Source organism: Neoarius graeffei, chromosome 7 (genome assembly GCF_027579695.1).
Source record: "Neoarius graeffei isolate fNeoGra1 chromosome 7, fNeoGra1.pri, whole genome shotgun sequence".
NCBI classification, from domain to species: domain Eukaryota; kingdom Metazoa; phylum Chordata; class Actinopteri; order Siluriformes; family Ariidae; genus Neoarius; species Neoarius graeffei.
In genome coordinates, this window is record NC_083575.1 from 46,749,193 (window position 1) to 46,770,351 (window position 21,159).

The 21,159-nt window shown below is 41.8% G+C and overlaps 1 protein-coding gene across 3 annotated transcripts in view; it reads left to right on the forward strand.

Moving 5' to 3' along the window:
- Positions 1 to 1,539: 1,539 nt before the first annotated feature.
- Positions 1,540 to 21,159, forward strand: part of lrmda (leucine rich melanocyte differentiation associated) — a 477,170-nt gene continuing 457,550 nt past the window's right edge. The window contains exons 1-3 of one of the 3 annotated variants that reach the window (XM_060925799.1): positions 1,540 to 1,619; positions 1,713 to 1,808; positions 14,291 to 14,391. In XM_060925799.1, the coding sequence (XP_060781782.1) occupies positions 1,767 to 1,808; positions 14,291 to 14,391 (143 nt within the window). In that variant the 5' untranslated portion in view covers positions 1,540 to 1,619; positions 1,713 to 1,766. The other 2 variants (XM_060925800.1, XM_060925798.1) reach the window with 2 other exon arrangements.

The following is a 21,159-nucleotide window of genomic DNA, read 5'->3' on the forward strand; positions in this document are numbered from 1 at the left end:
CTCACACACACACACACACACACACACACACACACACACACACACACACACACACATACACACACAGTTGATGTTATTCCTCCACCTAAAGCTGAGACTAACCTTAACCCCAAAAGTTTTTTTTAAACCACAATGGTAGTTTTCCTTGTGGGGGCCAACCAAATGTCCCAATAGGGTCAAATTTCTCAGATACCCGTATCTTTGTCAAGATATATGCCCCAAAACACACACCACCACCAACAACAAATTGATAACGCTGATGTAATTTACCCTCTTGCTGTTTTATAAATCCATCCATCCATCCATCCATCCATTATCTGTAGCTGCTTATTCTGTCCAACAGGGTCGGAGGCAAGCTGGAGCCTATCCCAGCTGACTATGGGCGAGAGGCGGGGTACACCCTGGACAAGTTGCCAGGTTATCGCAGGGCTGACACATAGACACAGACAACCATTCACACTCCCGGTCAATTTAGAGCCACCAATTAGCCTAACCTGCATGTCTGTGGGGGAAACTGGAGCACCCATGCAGACACGGGGAGAACATGCAAAATCCACACAGAAAGGCCTTCGTCGGCCGCTGGGCTCGAACCTAGGACCTTCTTGCTGTGAAGCGACAAATGGGCAGCATAGTGGTGTAGTGGTTGCCTCACAGCAAGAAGGTCCTGGGTTCGAGTCCAGCGGCCGGCGAGGGCCTTTCTGTGTGGAGTTTGCATGCTGTCCGCGTGGGTTTCCTCCGGGTGCTCCGGTTTCCCCCACAGACATGCAGGTTAGGCTAATTGGCGGCTCTAAATTGACCAGGAGTGTGAATGGTTGTCTGTGTCTATGTGTCAGCCCTGCGATGTACCCCGCCTCTCGCCCGTAGTCAGCTGGGATAGGCTCCAGGATGGATGGATGGATGGATCTCATCTCATCTCTAGCCGCTTTATCCTGTTCTACAGGGTCGCAGGCAAGCTGGAGCCTATCCCAGCTGACTACGGGCGAGAGGCGGGGTACACCCTGGACAAGTCGCCAGGTCATCACAGGGTGTACATCACATTCACACCTACGGTCAATTTAGAGTCACCAGTTAACCTAACCTGCATGTCTTTGGACTGTGGGGGAAACCGGAGCACCCGGAGGAAACCCACGCGGACAACATGCAAACTCCGCACAGAAAGGCCCTCGTCGACCACGGGGCTCAAACCCGGATCTTCTTGCTGTGAGGCGACAGCGCTAACCACTACACCACCGTGCTGCCGGATGGATGGATGGATATTATTTATATTTGGTTACACTTCTTCCAGTGCTCCTACAAAAACTGGATACAGCAGTTACAGCCTACAAGCTGGAGGAATCCTAGTCTAATAGTTAAACTCCTGTAGGCAGATCTCTCTCTCTCTCTCTCTCTCTCTGACTCGTGCTTGGGCAGTTGTGGTTATATGACATATTTTCAACGAAACGCACTTTCATATTTAGGTGATTGTTTACGTTATGGACAGAGGCCCATGTGCTACAGAACATCACGTGAGGGAACCGCATGAACACGCACGCGACTGTCTGTTTGCAGCTTGACCGGTAGCGCGCGCTTCCTTCTCAGATCAGCTGACTTTGAGCACGCGGAAGAAGTAAATTAGGAAGGTTAGCTGCCGAGAAGCCTGGATTTCAAAAAGTTACAGTTTAGAAAGTTCAAAGTTTGTTTGTTTTTTAATAGTGAAAGTGTTGTTTTTGTAGCAGGTCTGCTGCTGATAGCTATTTTCCACCTTTGTGAGCTGACAGAGAGCTGCAATGGCACACAGTGAGTCCGGGGCTGTTGTGAACGGAACTCAGGTGAGTGGAAGGCTGCAGCTCTGCCACTGGATCATGTGTTTGTGCTGTTTCTGTCGAGCAACAAGACGATTTACTGCGTAGCATGGCTTAATGTTACAGTTTTCACAAGAACTAATGAACTCTTTCCACTGCCATAAAGAAATCAGCGGTGACATGTTAGGCTGAGTATCATAAGGTTGCAGAATGAGCTTGCGGTTCCAGTAGCAGCTCTGTTCTGACCTCATACTCACACATACAGTAGCAGTCAAAAGTCTGGACACACCTACTCATTCATAGGTGTTTCCGTATTTTGACTATTTTCTACATTGCAGAACAATACTCAAGACATCAAAACTATAAAATAACATATGGAACATACAGTGCCTTGCAAAAGTATTGATCCCCACTTGGTGTTTGTCCTGATTTGTCGCATTACAAGCTGGAATTAAAATGGATTTTTGGAGGGTTAGCACTATTTGATCCACTTTAAAGGTGCAGATTGGTTTGTTTTTTTTTAATTGTGACACAAACTATAATTAAGATACCTCCCCCCCAGAAATCTAGAGTGTGCATAAGTATTCACCCCCTTTCGTATGAGGGTCTGTCTCAGAAACTGGGTACTGTGGGGGGACCCCACTAAATATACTCACAGTCAATAAACTATTTTGAATGGTGATGTTGGTTTTAATTTGAAATAAAATGATGAAAGAAATAATACAGATAAAACTAAATCTTTGATGTGAATATTCAGAATTTGGCAACAATTCTGCAAATTTGTGGAAAAATGGCGGCTTGATCTGGGACATGATAAATGGTTGACAACCATCGCATGCCCTTAAAAAGGTTGTAGTCCACTGAAAAGTCTACAGTTATCACTAATTGTATTTTAAGTTGTAACTTTATACACCTAAGGATTGGTGCGCTCACAGAATAATCATAACCGTGATAAAACATCTCATCTCATCTCATTATCTCTAGCCGCTTTATCCTTCTACAGGGTCGCAAGCAAGCTGGAGCCTATCCCAGCTGACTACGGGCGAAAGGCGGGGTACACCCTGGACAAGTCGCCAGGTCATCACAGGGCTGACACATAGACACAGACAACCATTCACACTCACATTCACACCTACGGTCAATTTAGAGTCACCAGTTAACCTAACCTGCATGTCTTTGGACTGTGGGGGAAACCGGAGCACCCGGAGGAAACCCACGCGGACACGGGGAGAACATGCAAACTCCACACAGAAAGGCCCTCGCCGGCCCCGGGGCTCGAACCCAGGACCTTCTTGCTGTGAGGCGACAGCGCTAACCACTACACCACCGTGCCGCCCGTGATAAAACATCATGCAAAATATTTGATCACCGTTGTAACTCCGTTTTCCGCAGACCCAAAACCAATACGATCGTGTGTTTTGATCTAAACGGAAAGCCTCAGGGTCGAGGTCACTACCTCGCCAAAAGTAATAACTTTAAAATCATTATGCCATATAAAAATTTAGTTATAAATCTGCGATTTTGTTTTTTAAAATGAAAGCTGAAAGTTAGGTATAGAATATGTTTCTTACAGAATATGTTACAATGGTAGCTGGTCTTGTATGAATTTCTGAGCTATAAAATGAGTTGTGGACTAGTTTTTACCGTAGCGTGTTATTTGTGTGCGGGGAAGGACATTAACAATTTGCATATGTAGAATGGAATTTTCCGCTCCAACAGTTAGAAGTTGATTGTGCTTCCATTTGCGGTCTTTCTGTTACGCGAGTGATCTGTTCGGACGTTATCACTGAAAAGGTGAGTTTTGACAGTTTTATTTTGTTTTAGTCTTGCAGTATAAGGCAATAGAATGTTTCTTTTTCATCTTACTTTCATATTATTTTGTAGTGTTTGCGTATTTTTGGCCAATATTTTGCAACCATGGTCAATTTAGGTCGAACTTTTGATAGAATCTACGGCCAGTCATTTTGCCCCGCCCCCGCCTTGCGCTCAGTCCGGTGCGGTAGTGATGTCCCGTTGCTCGCACGCCGCAGCAGAGACCCACGCGACCTTCAGCCGGTACAGTCGCTGTTCTTTTACCACCGCCGTTATTCTCATCTTTCTGGTGTGTTCTTGATTTTTCCATTGTGTACTATTGTCCTATTTCGCCATATCAAATACCCAAAATGTATCATATTATTCATATTTAAGTGAATAATCAATTCAATCATCATAACTTGACATTTTTAACCCAAGCAATCAAAAAGAGGACATTTATTCAATATTTTTACTCATCTGTGAAGGAGGGGCTTTAATTCTTCATGATGTAATTATTTTATATGTAAATTAATTTTACAAAAGCATTTGAATTGTAATAAAAAACAAATTCCACAGTGGAGGTCAGATAAAGCAAGATGCTATCTTTATTCTTATTAAACATGACAAAAGAAACATTGAGTGTTAGGTAAATGCAAAAAAAATAGTAAAATTAGAAAATTTATTTTTTGACCATAATGTCCCAAATGAGAGACCAGTTTCTGAGACGGACCCATGAAACCCCTAAATAAGAGCTGTTCCAACCAGTTCACTTCATAAATCACATAATTCGCTGATTAAGATCCACCTGTGTGCAATCAAAGTGTCACATGATCTGTCACATGATGTCTGTATAAATCAACCTGTTCTGGAAGGACCCTGACCAGGGGCGTAGCTAGGATTTTTCAAGGGGGGGGGTCACACACTGACTGGCAGTCGAAAGAAGGAGGAAAGTTTCACTTGTTTTGACACGGCGAAGTATTAACACGAGGAAATACTCGTAATTCGCAACTACTGCAGCTACACTGGCAACTTGACCACTTTGTGTAAGATTGAATTTACTAAACTTAAAGGTGAAATGTTGTTCAACATTGCCATTAAAATAAAGATGGTGAAAATGAGTACAATGCCTCTAAAAAATGCTCTTAAAACTATGGATGGTGTAGAAAGGAGGACATCCTGTATTTTCTAACGTGAAACGTTTCCATAACACGGCCGTGTGAGATAGCTGCAGCAACCTTTTGCAGGTACTTGACAAGCTATGGAACACTGCTGAGAGTGGTAGGTGCTTCATAATCTTCAAGATTATTTCATCTGGCAAATCAAGAAAGCCTACATTGACCAAAAAGAATGGTTGAGCTTACTGACCATACTAATGTTTTGGGCTAATTCTATCGAACCAAACAACAGCGACCATAGCATAAGCAAACCAAGCTCACTCACCGGCAACTGCCACTTGGGCGGGTGTTTCTTGGTCTGCCGAAGGCGATGATGCATCTTGTTTTGAGTCTGTTTTATCATAAAAAAATTGACTTAGTACTACAACCCCGATTCCAAAAAAGTTGGGACAAATTACAAATTGTAAATAAAAACGGAATGCAATAATTTACAAATCTCAAAAACTGATATTGTATTCACAATAGAACATAGACAACATATCAAATGTCGAAAGTGAGACATTTTGAAATTTCATGCCAAATATTGGCTCATTTGAAATTTCATGACAGCAACACATCTCAAAAAAGTTGGGACAGGGGCAATAAGAGGCTGGAAAAGTTAAAGGTACAAAAAAGGAACAGCTGGAGGACCAAATTGCAACTCATTAGGTCAATTGGCAATAGGTCATTAACATGACTGGGTATAAAAAGAGCATCTTGGAGTGGCAGCGGCTCTTAGAAGTAAAGATGGGAAGAGGATCACCAATCCCCCTAATGCTGCGCCGACAAATAGTGGAGCAATATCAGAAAGGAGTTCGACAGTGTAAAATTGCAAAGAGTTTGAACATATCATCATCTACAGTGCATAATATCATCAAAAGATTCAGAGAATCTGGAAGAATCTCTGTCCGTAAAGGTCAAGGCCGGAAAACCATACTGGGTGCCCGTGATCTTCGGGCCCTTAGACGGCACTGCATCACATACAGGCATGCTTCTGTATTGGAAATCACAAAATGGGCTCAGGAATATTTCCAGAGAACATTATCTGTGAACACAATTCACTGTGCCATCTGCCGTTGCTGGCTAAAATTCTATAGTTCAAAGAAGAAGCCGTGTCTAAACATGATCCAGAAGCGCAGATGTCTTCTCTGGGCCAAGGCTCATTTAAAATGGTCTGTGGCAAAGTGGAAAACTGTTCTGTGGTCAGACGAATCAAAATTTGAAGTTCTTTATGGAAATCAGGGATGCCGTGTCATTCGGACTAAAGAGGAGAAGGACGACCCAAGTTGTCATTAGCGCTCAGTTCAGAAGCCTGCATCTCTGATGGTATGGGGTTGCATTAGTGCGTGTGGCATGGGCAGCTTACACATCTGGAAAGACACCATCAATGCTGAAAGGTATATCCAGGTTCTAGAGCAACATATGCTCCCATCCAGACGACGTCTCTTTCAGGGAAGACCTTGCATTTTCCAACCTGACAATGCCAAACCACATACTGCATCAATGACAGCATCATGGCTGCGTAGAAGAAGGGTCCGGGTACTGACCTGGCCGACCTGCGGTCCAGATCTTTCACCCATAGAAAACATTTGCCGCATCATAAAACGGAAGATACGACAAAAAAGACCTAAGACAGTTGAGCAACTAGAATCCTACGTTAGACAAGAATGGGTTAACATTCCTATCCCTAAACTTGAGCAACTTGTCTCCTCAGTCCCCAGACGTTTACAGACTGTTGTAAAGAGAAAAGGGGATGTCTCACAGTGGTAAACATGGCCTTGTCCCAACTTTTTTGAGATGTGTTGTTGTCATGAAATTTAAAATCACCTAATTTTTCTCTTTAAATGATGCATTTTCTTAGTTTAAACATTTGATATGTCATCTATGTTCTATTCTGAATAAAATATGGAATTTTGAAACTTCCACATCATTGCATTCTGTTTTTATTTACAATTTGTACTTTGTCCCAACTTTTTTGGAATCGGGGTTGTAGAATAGAACTATGAAAAATATATAACAAAAATAATTACAATTGCTAGTTTTAGGTAGCTTAGAAACCGGCTCTTCCCTTATTGCTGTTTCTTCCACGTTTTCTTGATGTTGTGTTCTAGAAACAGCACACTAAAACTTAGCTTAGAAGCCACAAAATGCATCTTTAATGGAAAAAATTAGAAAAAAAAGAGAGTTTCTTCACGTCGAAAGAAGGAGGAAAATTTTGCTTGTTTTGACATGGCGAATTATTAACACGAGGAAATATTTGTAATTCACAACTAAAAAGACTGTAGCTACACTGGCAGCTTGACCATGCTTTCTAGTGCGATCGTGTTGCGCTTGCGCAGAACTGGGTTTTCATGCCCAAACCACAGGAAGTCCATACAAGATTATAGAGACCCTAATGAGGCTGAGGTGGCAATGTAGTTAAAAAAAAAAAAAAAAAAAAATATATATATATATATATATATATATATATATATATATATATATATATATATATAAGAAAAATTACAGTGGCGCTTTTCTAATATTCTTATGCGGCTATTGAAAAAAATGTATGGTCTGACAAAGGGGGGGGGGGGTCACAGGCACCCCAGGAACCCCCCCCCCCAGCTACGCCCCTGCTGACTCTGCTACACTACTAAGCAAGCAACATGAAAACCAAGGAGTCTCCAAACAGGTCAGAGACAAAGTTGTGAAGAAGTATAGATCAGGGTTGGGTTATAAAAAATATCCCAAACTTTGAGTATCCCAGGGAGCACCATTAAAATCCATTATGGCAAAATGGAAAGAATATGGCACCACTATAAACTTGATGAGAAGGCTGCCCACTAAAACTCACAGATCGGGCAAGGAGGGCATTAATCAGAGATGCAACAAAAACACCAAAGATAACACTGAAGGAGCTGCAAAGATCAATAGCGGAGGTGGGAGTACCCGTCCATAGGACCACTTTAAGCTGTACACCCCACAGAGCAGGGCCTTATGGAAGAGTGGCCAGAAAAAAGCCATTGCTTAAAAAATCACGTTTGGAGTTTGCCCAACAGCATGTGGCAGACTCCCCAAACACATGGAAGATGATTCTCTGGTCAGATGAGACAAAAATTTTACTTTTTGGCCATCATGGGAAATGCCATGTGTGGCGCAAACCCAACATCCTGAGAACACCATCCCTACAATGAAGCATGGTGGTGGCAGCATGATGCTGTGGGGATGTTTTTCATCTGCAGGGACAGGAAAGCTGGTCAGGACTGAAGGAAAGACGGATGGCACTAAATACAGGGCAATTCTGGAGGAAAACCTGTTTGAGTCTGCCAGAGGTTTCAGACTGGGACGGAGGTTCACGTTCCAGCAGGACAATGACCCTAAACAGACTGCTAAAGCTGTACTGGAGTGGTTTAAAGGGAAACATTTAAATGTCTTGGAATGGCCTAATCAAAGCCCAGACCTCAATCCAATTGAGAATCTGTGGCATAACTTGAAGATTGATGTACACCAACGCAGCCCATCTAACTTGAAGGAGTTGGAGCAGTTTTGCCTTGAGGAATGGGCAAAAATCCCAGTGGCTAGATGTGCTAAGCTAATAGAGACATACCCCAAGAGACTTGCACCTGTAATTGTAGCAAAAGGTGGCTCTACAAAGTACTGACTTTGGGGGGTGAATACTTATGCACACTCCAGATTTCTGGTTTTTTCATCTTAATTATTGTTTGTTTCACAATAAAAAACAATTTGCACCTTTAAAGTTGTAGGCATGTTGTGTAAATCAAATAGTGCTAACCCTCCAAAAATCCATTTTAATTCCAGCTTGTAATGCGGCAAAACAGGACAAACACCAAGGGGGATCAGTACTTTTGCAAGGCACTGTTTATGGAGTAAATAAAAAAAGTGTTAAACAAAATATGTTTCATATTTTAGATTCTTCAAAGTAGCCCCTGTTTTCCTTGATGGCACTTTGCACACTGTTGGCATTATCTTAACCAGCTTCATGAGGTAGTCACCTGAAATGCTTTTCAATTAACAGGTGTCTCGTCAAAAGTTAATTAATGCAATTTCTTGCCTTCTTAATGTGCCTGAGATAATCAAACAATAAATAGCAAATAATAATAATAATAATAATAATAATACAGTAAATAGCTCTATTCCACAACTGTAGTAATCCACATTATGTCAAGAACCTCTCAACTAAGGCCCTGTCCACACGGCAACGGATTCAGGTGAATCCGATAAAATTTTTTATCGTTTCGGCCTGGCGTCCACACGGCACCGGCGTTTTGGGTGCCCCAAAACGATATTTTTTGAGAACGGTTTCCAGAGTGGAAAAATCTGGCAACGGCGCTGTTGCGAAGTCGTCTGGATGAGTAGAATGGATTTGTTTACGATGACATCACAACCACATGACTAGAAGAAGGGGTTTATGCGCATGCGTCCTACTTCTTCTATTGTTCTGGTGTCTCCGATGGGACCGTCTTACAGCGCACGTAGAGGTGTGGCATGTGTATTGCATTTTTTTTCAGCAAGCGTTGCATTGCCATATGTACCTGATATTTTACTGATCCGTTGCCCATGTGGACGCGATATTTTTTTTACCCGCTAAAAAAAAATCTCGTTGCCGTTGTCGTGTGGATGTAGCCTAAGTAAAGAGAAATGACATCCGTAATTACTTTAAGACATGAAGTGTCTTTTAATGAATAAAAATCAACACCATTGAATTGAAAGGGGTGTCCAAACTTTTGAATATATACACTGATCAGCCATAACCTTATAACCACTGGTAGGTGAAGTGAATTACATTGATTATCTCATTGCAATGGCACCTGTCAAGGGGTGGGATATATTAGGCAGCAAGAGAACAGTCAGTTCTTGAAGTTGATATGTTGGAAGCAGGAAAAATGGGCAAGTGTAAAGATCTGATACCCCTTTTCCACCAAATCAGTTCCAGGGCTGGTTCGGGGCCAGTGCTGGTGCTGGTTCACAACTCGTTCAACTTGCGAGCCAGCTGAGAACCAGTTTGCTTTTCCATAGCTCGCGGTGCTAAGGGAAGCCACGTCATTACGTCGCTGTATACGTCAGTTATGTCGTTGTATACGCCAGTTACGTCATTACGTTTGCATAAACCTTGGCGCGAATATCAAAGCAAAAACAATATGGAAGAAGCAGTAGCAGCAGCAGCAGCAGCAACAACAATAATAATAATAATAATGGATGACTTCGCCTTTGTGCAGCTGCTGCTTCTCGTCGCTTAAAAATGGCGATCTTTCACAGTCTTGTTATTGTTGTTGGTCTTAACAACTCCGCCCCCCCGCTGACGTAAGCGGTTCTTTCCTCTGGCCCAGCAGAGAGTTGGTGCTAGCCTGGAACCGGTTTTTCTGGCCCCAGAGCCAGTTCTTTGTCAGTGGAAACAGAAAACCCAGTTCCAAACTAAGCACTGGCCCTGAACCAGCCCTGGAACTGCTTTGGTGGAAAAGGGGCATCAGTGACTTTGACAGGGGCCAAATTGTGATGGCTAGATGACTGGGTCTGAGCATCTCCAAAATAGCACATTTTGTGGGGTGTTCCTGGTATGCAGTGGCTAGTACCTACCAAAAGTGGTCCAAGGAAGGACAACTGGTGAACCCGCGACAGGGTCATGGGTGTTGAAGGCTCAATGATTCACCTGGGGTACGAAGGCTAGCCCATATGGTCCAATCTCAAAGAAGAGCTACTGTAGTACAAACTGCTGAAAAAGTTAATGCTGACACCTTTCTGTTTTAGCCAGTGTTAACTTTTTTCAGCAGTTTGTGCTACAGTAGCTCTTCTGTGGGATTGGACCATATGGGCTAACCATCGTGCCCCATGCGAATCAGTGAGCCTACGACACCCATGACCCTGTCGCCAGTTCACCAGTTGTCCTTCCTTGGACCACTTTTGGTAGATACTAACCACTGCATACCGGGAACGCCCCACAAGATGTGCTATTTTGTAGATGTTCAGACCCAGTCATCTACCCATCACAATTTGGCCCCTGTCAAAGTTGCTCAGATCTTTACACTTGTCCATTTTTCCTGCTTCCAACACATCAACTTCGAGAACTGACTGTTCTCTTCACTCTCAGAAAATAAAGTACATTATTGTACCTTTTAGGGGTACAATGGCTTGCCACTGGGGCAGTACCCTCAAACGTACTTGTTTGTACCCTTTATATACTGCTTGGGAACATGTATGTACCTTTTTGGCCCTGAAGAGGTATGTATTTTTACCTTGAGGTCCAGTAATGAGCCCCAGCAGGTACAGTTGTGGTCAGAAGTTTACATACAGTGACATGAATGTCATCTTGGATATGAATGCCATGGCAATATTTGGGCTTTCAGTAATTTCTATGAACTGTTATTTTTCTGTGGCAGAATGTATAGCATACATCTTTAAAAAAAAACACTAGAATTTGGTGCACAAGTTTTAATTTTCTTTGGATTTTCTGAAATCAATACAGGGTCAAAATTATACATACAGGGTAAAAAATATACATACAGCACGCCTAATATTTGGGTAAAATATCTCTTCGCAAGATTCACCTTGACCAAACATTTTTGTTTACCATGAACAAGCTTCTGGCAGAATTCTGGTTGGATATTAACCTACTCTTCATGGTAGAATCAGTAGAGTTCAATTAAATTTTTTTTTTCTTGGCATGGCCTCGACTTATAAGCACGGGCCATATATTTTCAATAGGGTTGAAGTCAGGACTTGTTTTAAGCTTAATGTTAGCCTGCTTTATCCTCCACAACCAGCTCTGATGCGTGTTTGGATTCATTGTCCTGTTGTGACTCCCAAGTCCCAAGTCGTGTTCAAGTTTCTGATGGTTTATGCTGAAGAATTCTGAGGTAGAAGAATTATTCTTCATTATTCCATCCACTTTGTACAATGAACCAGTTCCACTGGCAGCAAAACCGGCCCAGAGCATGATGATCCTGTACATGGTACAGTGTCCCTCTGCACATGGTGGTCATTGTGGCCAAACCACTCAATCTTTGTCTCATCTGACAGCTGTCCTCCAGAAGGCTTTTTCTTTGTCCGTGTGGTCAGCTTCAAACCTTAGTTAAGCTTGAAGGTGTCAATTTTGGAGCAGGGGGTTATCTCTTGGATAGCAGCCTCTTAGTCCATGGTGATCTGAATTGTAGACAGTGATCCATCAGCTTCCAGTTCATGGCAGGGCTGTGCCATGGTGGTTCCCAGGTTGTTCCTGACCATCCAAACCAATTTCCTTTCAGCTGAGGGCAGGCTTTTAGGCAGGATTTTTTTTTAGGGAGTCTAACTTTTTTGCAGGTGTCACTGTATGTGGCGAGGTGTAGCGGCGCGTTGAGCGCCGCTGGCACGAGTGTTTTAGGGGGTTGAGAATTATGTAAAAATGTTAAAGAAAATGTATTCAAAATACATGTAGGTATAACAGATTGGTAATACAATATCAACTTTGGGAACACCAAAACAAAATACACTGCAAACTGCGTATATTTTTAATGAATATTATTATTAAAATGGGTATATTTCTGGGATTTTTTGAGCTGGAGTTGCATATTAAGCATGACAAATTAGCTATAAAGCTTTCTGATCGCAGAATACTACATAAATAAAGCTTGTTGTAGCTGTGTTTGTCTCAGTCAGTAGTGCACCTATTGCAATTGCATTACATGTGACAACCAACCCCGAACACAGTGTGACAACCAACCCCGGCTGACCAGTTTTGCTTTCAAAGCCGCTAGCGTCCAAAGATTTAGTATAACAAAGAAAAAAACACACAGGAAATATGGCTAAGTCTTCAAACATTATAATGGTATTCGTTTTTTCAATAGAAACCCATTAATTACAAAGCTAGAAGGTAAAAACCAAGGACGAACAGTTTCATGTTCGTCCTTTTCACGTGCGTTCTTTGGAATCCCAGCATCCTTTAGAACGTGTCGTATTTGATTATTGTTTAGCCTACTAGAAATACTACCCGCCGGCTCGACTACCACACTCTCCACTACGTAGCCTGTAATGTTGGGAAAATCTGCATGAAAATGTGTTATTTACTGTTAAAAGGATTTATTCGGGATAAATAACATGTCAGGTAAGGCCGGTTTTCTATAGACTACATTCCACATTTAGCTGCGGCAATATAGTCTACGGCTATATTGTCTGGATATTTATGCCAGTGTCTCCTAGGCATACATCTTTTCCCCCTCTGCTCTGGGAACGCATATTACAAGTGCTTTGTACACCAAATTTATTTAATAACCCATTTATTTATAACGAGGGCTCTCACAACTTTGAAATTAGTGCAGCCATAGAAACGCGTGTTTCTGTAGCTCTGCGGCGGGTGCCTATATTTTGTACTCTGGGCTCGTGCTGTTGCTATGGTAACCCTGGGCGTCTTCGGGAAAGACAGCTGTCAAAGCGAGACTTCTGAAATTTCCAAAATGGCGGTGTCAACAAAGCTTGTAGATCCTCGGAAAGCTCAGACTCGGCGATTTTTTAACATATTCAGCTAAGTTACCGGACATAACACGGGCGGAAATATTAGGGCGTCTTTAGGGCGTCGTACTAAAAAGTAGGGCGTCCAGTTTCTTGTTTTTTTTCAGTACAGGGCGTCGAAAAGACGCCCAGACGCCCCTCTATCTAAAAGCCTGGCTGAGGGTGACAGTTTGGGTTTTCGTGAAGCAAAGTGGCTTGGCAAAGTGACTGCATTTCGCAATAACTTGGATACAGTTGTTTGAACTGATCTTGAAATTTGCAGTGGTTTAAAAATGGTTCCAAGAGACATTCCAGAGTTGTGTACATCTGCGATCCTCTTTCTCAGATCTGCACTGAGCTCCTTGGATTTTCCCATTTTACTATGTGTTGGTCAATCCAATGAGTGTTGTAAACAAACCCTTTTTATGAAGGCACAGAGAAGGTACCAGCTGCAGTCAATCATGATCACTAACAGGAAGTCAAGAGACCTTGGCCTTGGCAAGATAAGAGACATTTTGGAAGTTTCAACACCTCTGAATTAATAATCTAAGTGAGCGTATGTATATTTTTGACCCTGTATGTATAATTTTGACCCTGTGTTGATTTCAGAAAGCCCAAAGAAAATTAAAACTTGTGCACCAAATTCTAGTTTTTTTTAAATTAAAGATGTACGCTGTACATTCTGCCACAGAAAAATAATAGTTTAAAGAAATTACTGAAAGCTCAAATATTGCCATGACATTCATGTCCAAGATGACATCCATGTCACTGTATGTAAACTTCTGACCACAACTGTACATTAGTGTAGAGTGTACCTTGTGGGACAGAAATGGACTCCTACTGTACCCTTATTTCTGACAGTGTTGCTGCCTGATATATCCCACCCCTTAACAGGTTCCACTGTAACAGCATAATCAATGTAATTCACTTCATCAGTCAGTGTTTTTAATTTTATGACTGATTGGTGTGTATATATAAAACAAGAGAGATATTTTTAGTCTATATACAATAAATCTATTAGTTGCTCACTATATTGACAGGTTCTATAGACTATAGCCAAGATCAATCTCTCCCTTTTTTTTTTTAATTCCTGAATTAAAGGTGTCCTATATTGGACATGATTGTGAGCTGGTCCCAGAATTTCTTCCAGCTAATTATGGAAGCTCTGCAAAACGACTAGATCTTAGCTTCAACCGACTCAGGTAAGGAGGTGTTTATAACACCAACACATTGAACACCCCATCATGAACAAATGCATGAAGGGACTATCATTCAGATAGGCTGAAGTTGCTTGCTGTGACATTACAAGTATAAAAGGTGAAGTAGCACTGCCATGACAAGTGCCACTTGGTGTCTAGACACTGGGCTGCTGAGGTTTATTTGAGGAGCTGAATGTATAGAGTGCTCCGAGATGATGCTAAAAATAGTAACCATGCGGTCGGCGCGGCCATCTTGGAAGTCACTCGCTCCAGAACGCGCATAGAGTACACATCATAGAGTAAACATTCACCGATTCGTTTCCGCGTTAGAGGGCTTAGAAGCTTTGATTTTTTAAGAATTTAGACATCTGAAGTGATGGAGCACTACTGTGAAAGTTTGGATAAGCAGGCACGGGAGCGTTATGCTGAGAAGGTACGTTTCATTGGGAATGTAGATCCATACACTGTTAGTGAGAAGGAATGGAAAGCTGACCCCAGCTTGTTGCTGCATAATTATCAATTATTTTAGTCAGTGAATAAAATGTAGGCCTAGTATGTAACTTGTTCTAACAGCATGTGTACATAAACATTACTAGGCCTAGATCTTAAATGCCATTTGATGCAACAATGCACTGCAGTAGACATAAGCTACCTAATGTGACAAATATATCCATTAATCATTGCTGAAAGTACATAGAAAAGATAATAGTTTGTATCACATTTATTTTAGTAACTATGAAATTCAAGACAATTTGACCTACCTGTCACAAAGTGATCAGAACAAATCCAGATACAGTCTAGTTGTCCTAAATTTGATCGGTTAATGGCAGCCAGCCTCCGCTCGCTTTTCTCCTGTGCTGCAATTCCCTGGTTAGTCACGACTTTAGGGAGTCTGTGGAAGCTTTTGCCACCCTTTTCCCCCCGGCTACTACAGCCAACAATGACACACGTATTCAGCATTTTGCTTCGCTGAGCAACAACAATGCACTGACACAGCGACGTTTGACTTCCAATATGGCCACCGCCGGGTTCGCGCTGATCTCGAAGCACTGTATTGTTTGACTGTTTCTTGAACCCCTCATTACTCTCTGTTTGGCGCGGGTTTCTAAGTTCACTGTAATACATCCCACCCACTTCTATTTCATTATTGCTCTGCCATTACACCATTTCTGTGGTTAGCTTTGCAAATGCAGTTTTATTGCAGTCATTTCTTTTGAAATTCTTGACTCCTTATCTATCTATCTATCTATCTATCTATCTATCTATCTATCTATCTATCTATCTATCTATCTATCTGTCTGTCTGTCTGTCTGTCTGTCTGTCTGTCTGTCTGTCTGTCTGTCTGTCTTCACTCTCAATAGTATAATAAATATTGCCCTCTGTGATTCATATTTATGTCTTTAATGTGTACCTTTCATATATCTTTCACCTGGACACATGGACATAGTGTACCTTTAAAAATGATTTAAAATAAATGACAAATGGAGTACAATTTGTTTTTTTAAAGTAAACCTTTAAAGATACTAAAGGTATAAAAGGTGTCCTATCAAGAGTACCACTGCAGTGACAAGGAACTGTACAGGTCTGAGGCCCTGTCCACACGGCAACGGATTCAGGTGACTCCGATACAATTGCTTATCGTTTAGGCCTGGCGTCCACATGGCACCGGCGTTTTGGGTGCCCAAAACGCAGTCTTTTTGAGAATGGGTTCCAGAGTGGAAAGATCTGGCAACGTTGCCGTTGCGAAGTCGTCTGGATGAGTAGAATGGATTTGTTTACGATGACGTCACAACCACATGACTGTGAGTGCTTCACGCTGGGTAGAAGTGTAACGAACTCGATGCGAGTTGTCAACAAATCCTATAACTTGGTTCATGAAACGCGCTTACAAAATATTTTCACTGTGAATATTTATTGTGTAATGGTGCAAAGTGAGAGAGAGAGAGAGACTCTGCCCTTAGGGCAGAGTCAATCCCGCCAGCAAAAATAGGGAAAAAAAGGAGCGATCTCACCTCTTCAGATGTTGGTTTTAGTCCTACAATACATTCCTCAAAAAGGGCGTAGAAGAGCAAATTAATCCATCAATGTGTAGCATTCAATTTATTCCGGACCATTAAAGACGCCGCCTTCCGCGTAGAATCATACGTCATCCTCGCCGCCATATTGGATAGGTCAAAGCGGAGAATAAAGATTCATATGCTGCGTTTAACTGTACCAACAGGTTTACCGTCCAAACGAGATCACATGGGATTACCTTTCACAGGTGAGAAACAACAAATTAATCCATCAACGTGTAGCATTCAATTTATTCCGGACCATTAAAGACGCCGCCTTCCGCGTAGAATCATACGTCATCCTTGCTACCATATTGGATGGGTCAAAGCGGAGAATAAAGATTAGCTGCGTTTAACTGTACCAACAGGTTTGCCATCCAAACGAGATCACATGGGATTACCTTTCACAGGTGAGACTGGAAAAATACTTTTCACTGTATTTGGTTATTATAATGTAATTTTACGAACAGATTTTTCTGACTTTGTGGCTAATATGAAGTCTCGCGCATAATAGTTTATGCGCATGCGTCCTTACTTCTTCTATTGTTCTGGTGTCTCCGAAGGGACCGTCTTACAGCGCCCCTAGAGGTGTGGCATGTGTATTGCATCGTTTTCAGCAAGCGTTGCGTTGCCATATGGACCTGATATTTTACTGATCGTTGCCCATTTGGACGCGATATGAGTTTCCCAAAAGCATTGCAACACAAAGATCATCGTTAAATGGTAGAGCGAGCAACACAGTGAACACTCTCTCTCCTAGTTAAGATGCTCTTAGCGTTAAGAGGCTTTTGGGAAAGCCACCCCAGATTAGTACCCCATTATCTGTCTGTCTGTCTGTCTGTCTGTCTGTCTGTCTACTGTTTGAAGTCTCTTGGTGTCACAAGGAATACTTCGGAGTATTCGCCCAAATGACAGCACCATCACCAGATATGAAACATTTGACTCAGTGTACCTGCTGTGCATATAGACACAATTTTGCATTATGTGCAATTTAATATCTGCATTACATGCATTATGCGGTTTGGAATGTCATCGTGGCATCGAAGGGCCCGGGCTCGGAGCTGGCGTGCTGTGGCTGTATGAAAGGTCTGATCAATAAATGTGACATGTTAATGCCGAGCAAATAGAATAAAAGATTCCTTTGACAGGATATGAAGAAGCACCTTGTGGCAGGCGGGGAGGCGAATGCCATTTCACCAGCAGGACTAGCAAAGTTGATCTGACAACTAAAAGAGAAGAGATGATGGTTATAAGGTGCTTTTGTTTCAGACTTCTTTTCTTGACCTGTCAGGCCTTGAAGGACTCTGAATGGGCCTCTCTTTGTCATGTGAAAATTGTCGTCTTGAGGCAGTTATCTGTGCTGAAAATGTGGATTCTTTCGTTTAATTGATTCGCCTTGCGCTCAAGACTGTCAGATTAATAATTGTTAAACCCTGTGCTGCTTCAGCGTGTCATGCAGAAATATGCGCTTATCAGTGCATTAATATTCCTAATGAGCCTGAGTGGCTTAGCAGCATTGGGTAAAATCAGAGTTTGCTTTTTCATTTGCTGAAAACACTGCAAGCAAAACATACACTGTGTGAATTTGGACACAGTGTCTTTAACAGAAGTCATCGTCATTATGCTGATGATATACTTTGTGGATCAAGACAAATAAACGTGGATTTGGGTGTTAAGACTGCATTGCTGTTTGCCTATTTCCTGTTTAACCTGAACTATTATCCCATTATTTTAACATCATGTAAAGTGTTCCAGTACACCATGAATGCCACAACACTTAAATATAGCAGGAGGTGATAGAAAGACTGTACTATCCTTCATTCCCTGAGGCCCTGTCCACACGGCAACGGATTCAGGTGAATCTGATAAAATTGTTTATCGTTTCGGCCTGGCGTCCACACGGCACCGGCGAACAGGTTCCAGAGTGGAAAAATCTGGCAACGGCGCCGTTGCAAAGTCGTCTGGATGAGTAGAACGGATTTGTTTACGATGACATCACAACCACATGACTAGAACAAGCAGCACTCTCGCGCGCATCATTTGTAACAACAGAAATTGAAATTGTTTACACATTAACCTGACTGACCTGCCAGACAGACAATTTACACCTGCTTTGATGAACAGAAAGTACAGCCTTCCACACAAAGCAACAGTTACCTGACTATAATGGAGGCCGAGGGGAAAAGGGTCAGAAGACCCTTCAACAGACTGTTTTGTATGAACCACTGCATTGCATTCACTTTTGTATACAGCTTTTCTTTTAAATAAACAAATAACTGAACCATTTCTTGAATTTCTTTTTTTATTGGATAAGACTGCTTTTCAAAATGTTCACACACAATATAAAAAGTTATATAAATTATATAAAAATGCTTTTCAAAATGTTCACACACAATAAGAAAATTAAGTTATATAAAACTATGCACACTAATAAAACTAATTTGTACACACAGAAGGCACGATTTCCTCGCGTAGTCGCAGCCATCTTCTTCTTGTTGTTGTGTGTTTGTTCCTGTGAGTGCTTCACGCTGGATAGAAGAAGGGGTTTATGCGTGTAACAGACGTTGCGTTGTGTTGTTCACCAGTCTTTTTATTCTGAAGAAATGAGACACAAATACACTGCTGAGGACGGGCTGCAAACGTCCAGTGGCATTGGCGCTTACATTTCCAAAACGAACTGAAAGAGGCCAGCGCCTCGTTCCCATAACTACCTGCGCTCTTAAAGGGCCAGCGCAGAATTTCCTCACCACTACACACAATGGCAAGTGGAAAAAAATAAACCCGTTACATGCGCATGCGTCCTACTTCTTCTTCTATTGTTCTGGTGTCTCCGATGGGACCGTCTTACAGCGCACATAGAGGTGTGGCATGTGTATTTCATCGTTTTCAGCAAGCGTTGCGTTGCCATATGAACCTGATATTTTACTGATCCGTTGCCCATGTGGACGCGATATTTAAAAAAAAAATCTCGTTACCGTGTGGATGTAGCCTTAGAAATGCAGCTTGTAGAGTTCTTGTTGCATTTATTCAGTCATTATTTCATTTTGATTCAGGCTACACCGAATGGTACTTTTGGACACACCAAGTTTGCCACATTAGACTGGTGTTTGTATGTACATTTTGTTCATTCCAGCCCAAAAAGAGAGAATAGTCTCCTTTTTGAGGTAGGAGTTAAGTATGAAATGTTATTTGTAATTCAGTATGCAGACAAGCATGTGATCACGATCAGGAAAACGTGGTATACAATGTGCAGACAAAGCTGTCAGTGTACTAGTATACATATACTAAACAGAAAAAACCCTAACATGACTTCACAAATATGACGAAAAGCATTGAGTGATAGTTTTCATATTGTACAATGTTTTCCTCCTCTTTACTTAGTGTGTGTTAGTGATGGTTCTTGTTTCCATGCATGTGATATCACATTCAGTTTATCAGGCCTTATCATATGATGCTGTTTGTCAAGGGTTAACATTAAACTGGCGTGATGGTGAGGCAGCACCTGTCCAAAGCCAAAGTACAGAGAGCTAGCAGATGATGGGCTCAAGACGTAATCCCAAGATGGGGTTCAGGAGCAGCCTGTCATATAGCATGATGCTGTTGGTTATTGCATGCTGAAAACAGAGGAGATCTTATTTTCTTGTCTAGTCCTGTCCAGATGATCTGCAAGCAGGATGCATCTCAGGCTTGTTGGCCACTCTGCCATCAGAATTGGCTATGATATAAGCTTGGATCAGCAGTCAGATTGGAGGATCATCCGTGCTCGGGGAATCCGTGAGCATGCCACGCTTATGAGTGCCTGGCTCCTGTGGTCAGGGAATATTAAAAGGCAAAGGCTAGTGAGGAGAAACGGTATCCTTTGATAAATGTTGGTTTCTTTTAGAATCGCAGGCCAAAAATATAAAACATTTAAACATGTTAACTTCATCACATGAAACTGCAGCATAATACACCTCATGGTCATGAGAAAGTCATGCAGTTTTGGGTTCTTTGTTGTTACAAGCATCAACAAATGTTAATATGGGTTTTCTGGAACCAAGGACTGGGTCTAGGCCATGCACTGTTTTTTTTTATAGTCTGTGTTAGTACAGTTTTTATAGTGAGCCTGTTAACAATCATTTAACTACTTTATTCTGGTCGGGGTTGTGGTGGAACTGGAGTCTGTTCCTGGAACCCTTGGTCACGAGACAGGAATACAGCCCAGATTAGACGACAGTCAATCTCAAGGAACCATGAACACACACATTCACACACTAATTCTCACCAGGGGCAAATTATTCTGCATTCGGCTTACCTCAGAAGAGGGAAGCTGGAATTATGTCATTTTCGACCTCTGTGCATTTGAGCTACAAATTGGGGGAAAAACCCCCACAGATACCTGATAAACTGATGTATATTTACCTTCAAAGCTAAAACTTTCAAAAGAGTGAACTTTATCTGTCTGTGTTGATTGATTGATAGCAAATTATTTTCTAAACGGTACAACTCATTTAAAAGTAAAAAGTTGCTGCTTTGTTCACTGTTGATGCTGTGGGCAGCCATGTTGATTTGCTGAACTCGGAGTTGAGAAGAGCATCCCAAGTTCCTGAATAGGTGTTTCCTTTGCTTTTTCCTAGTTAAGGTTTGGAAATTATGAGAATACAGTATTAGAGTAGATAATATAATAATGTAATAATAAATAATATTAAGCCAACAAATAAACAAACAATTAAAAACA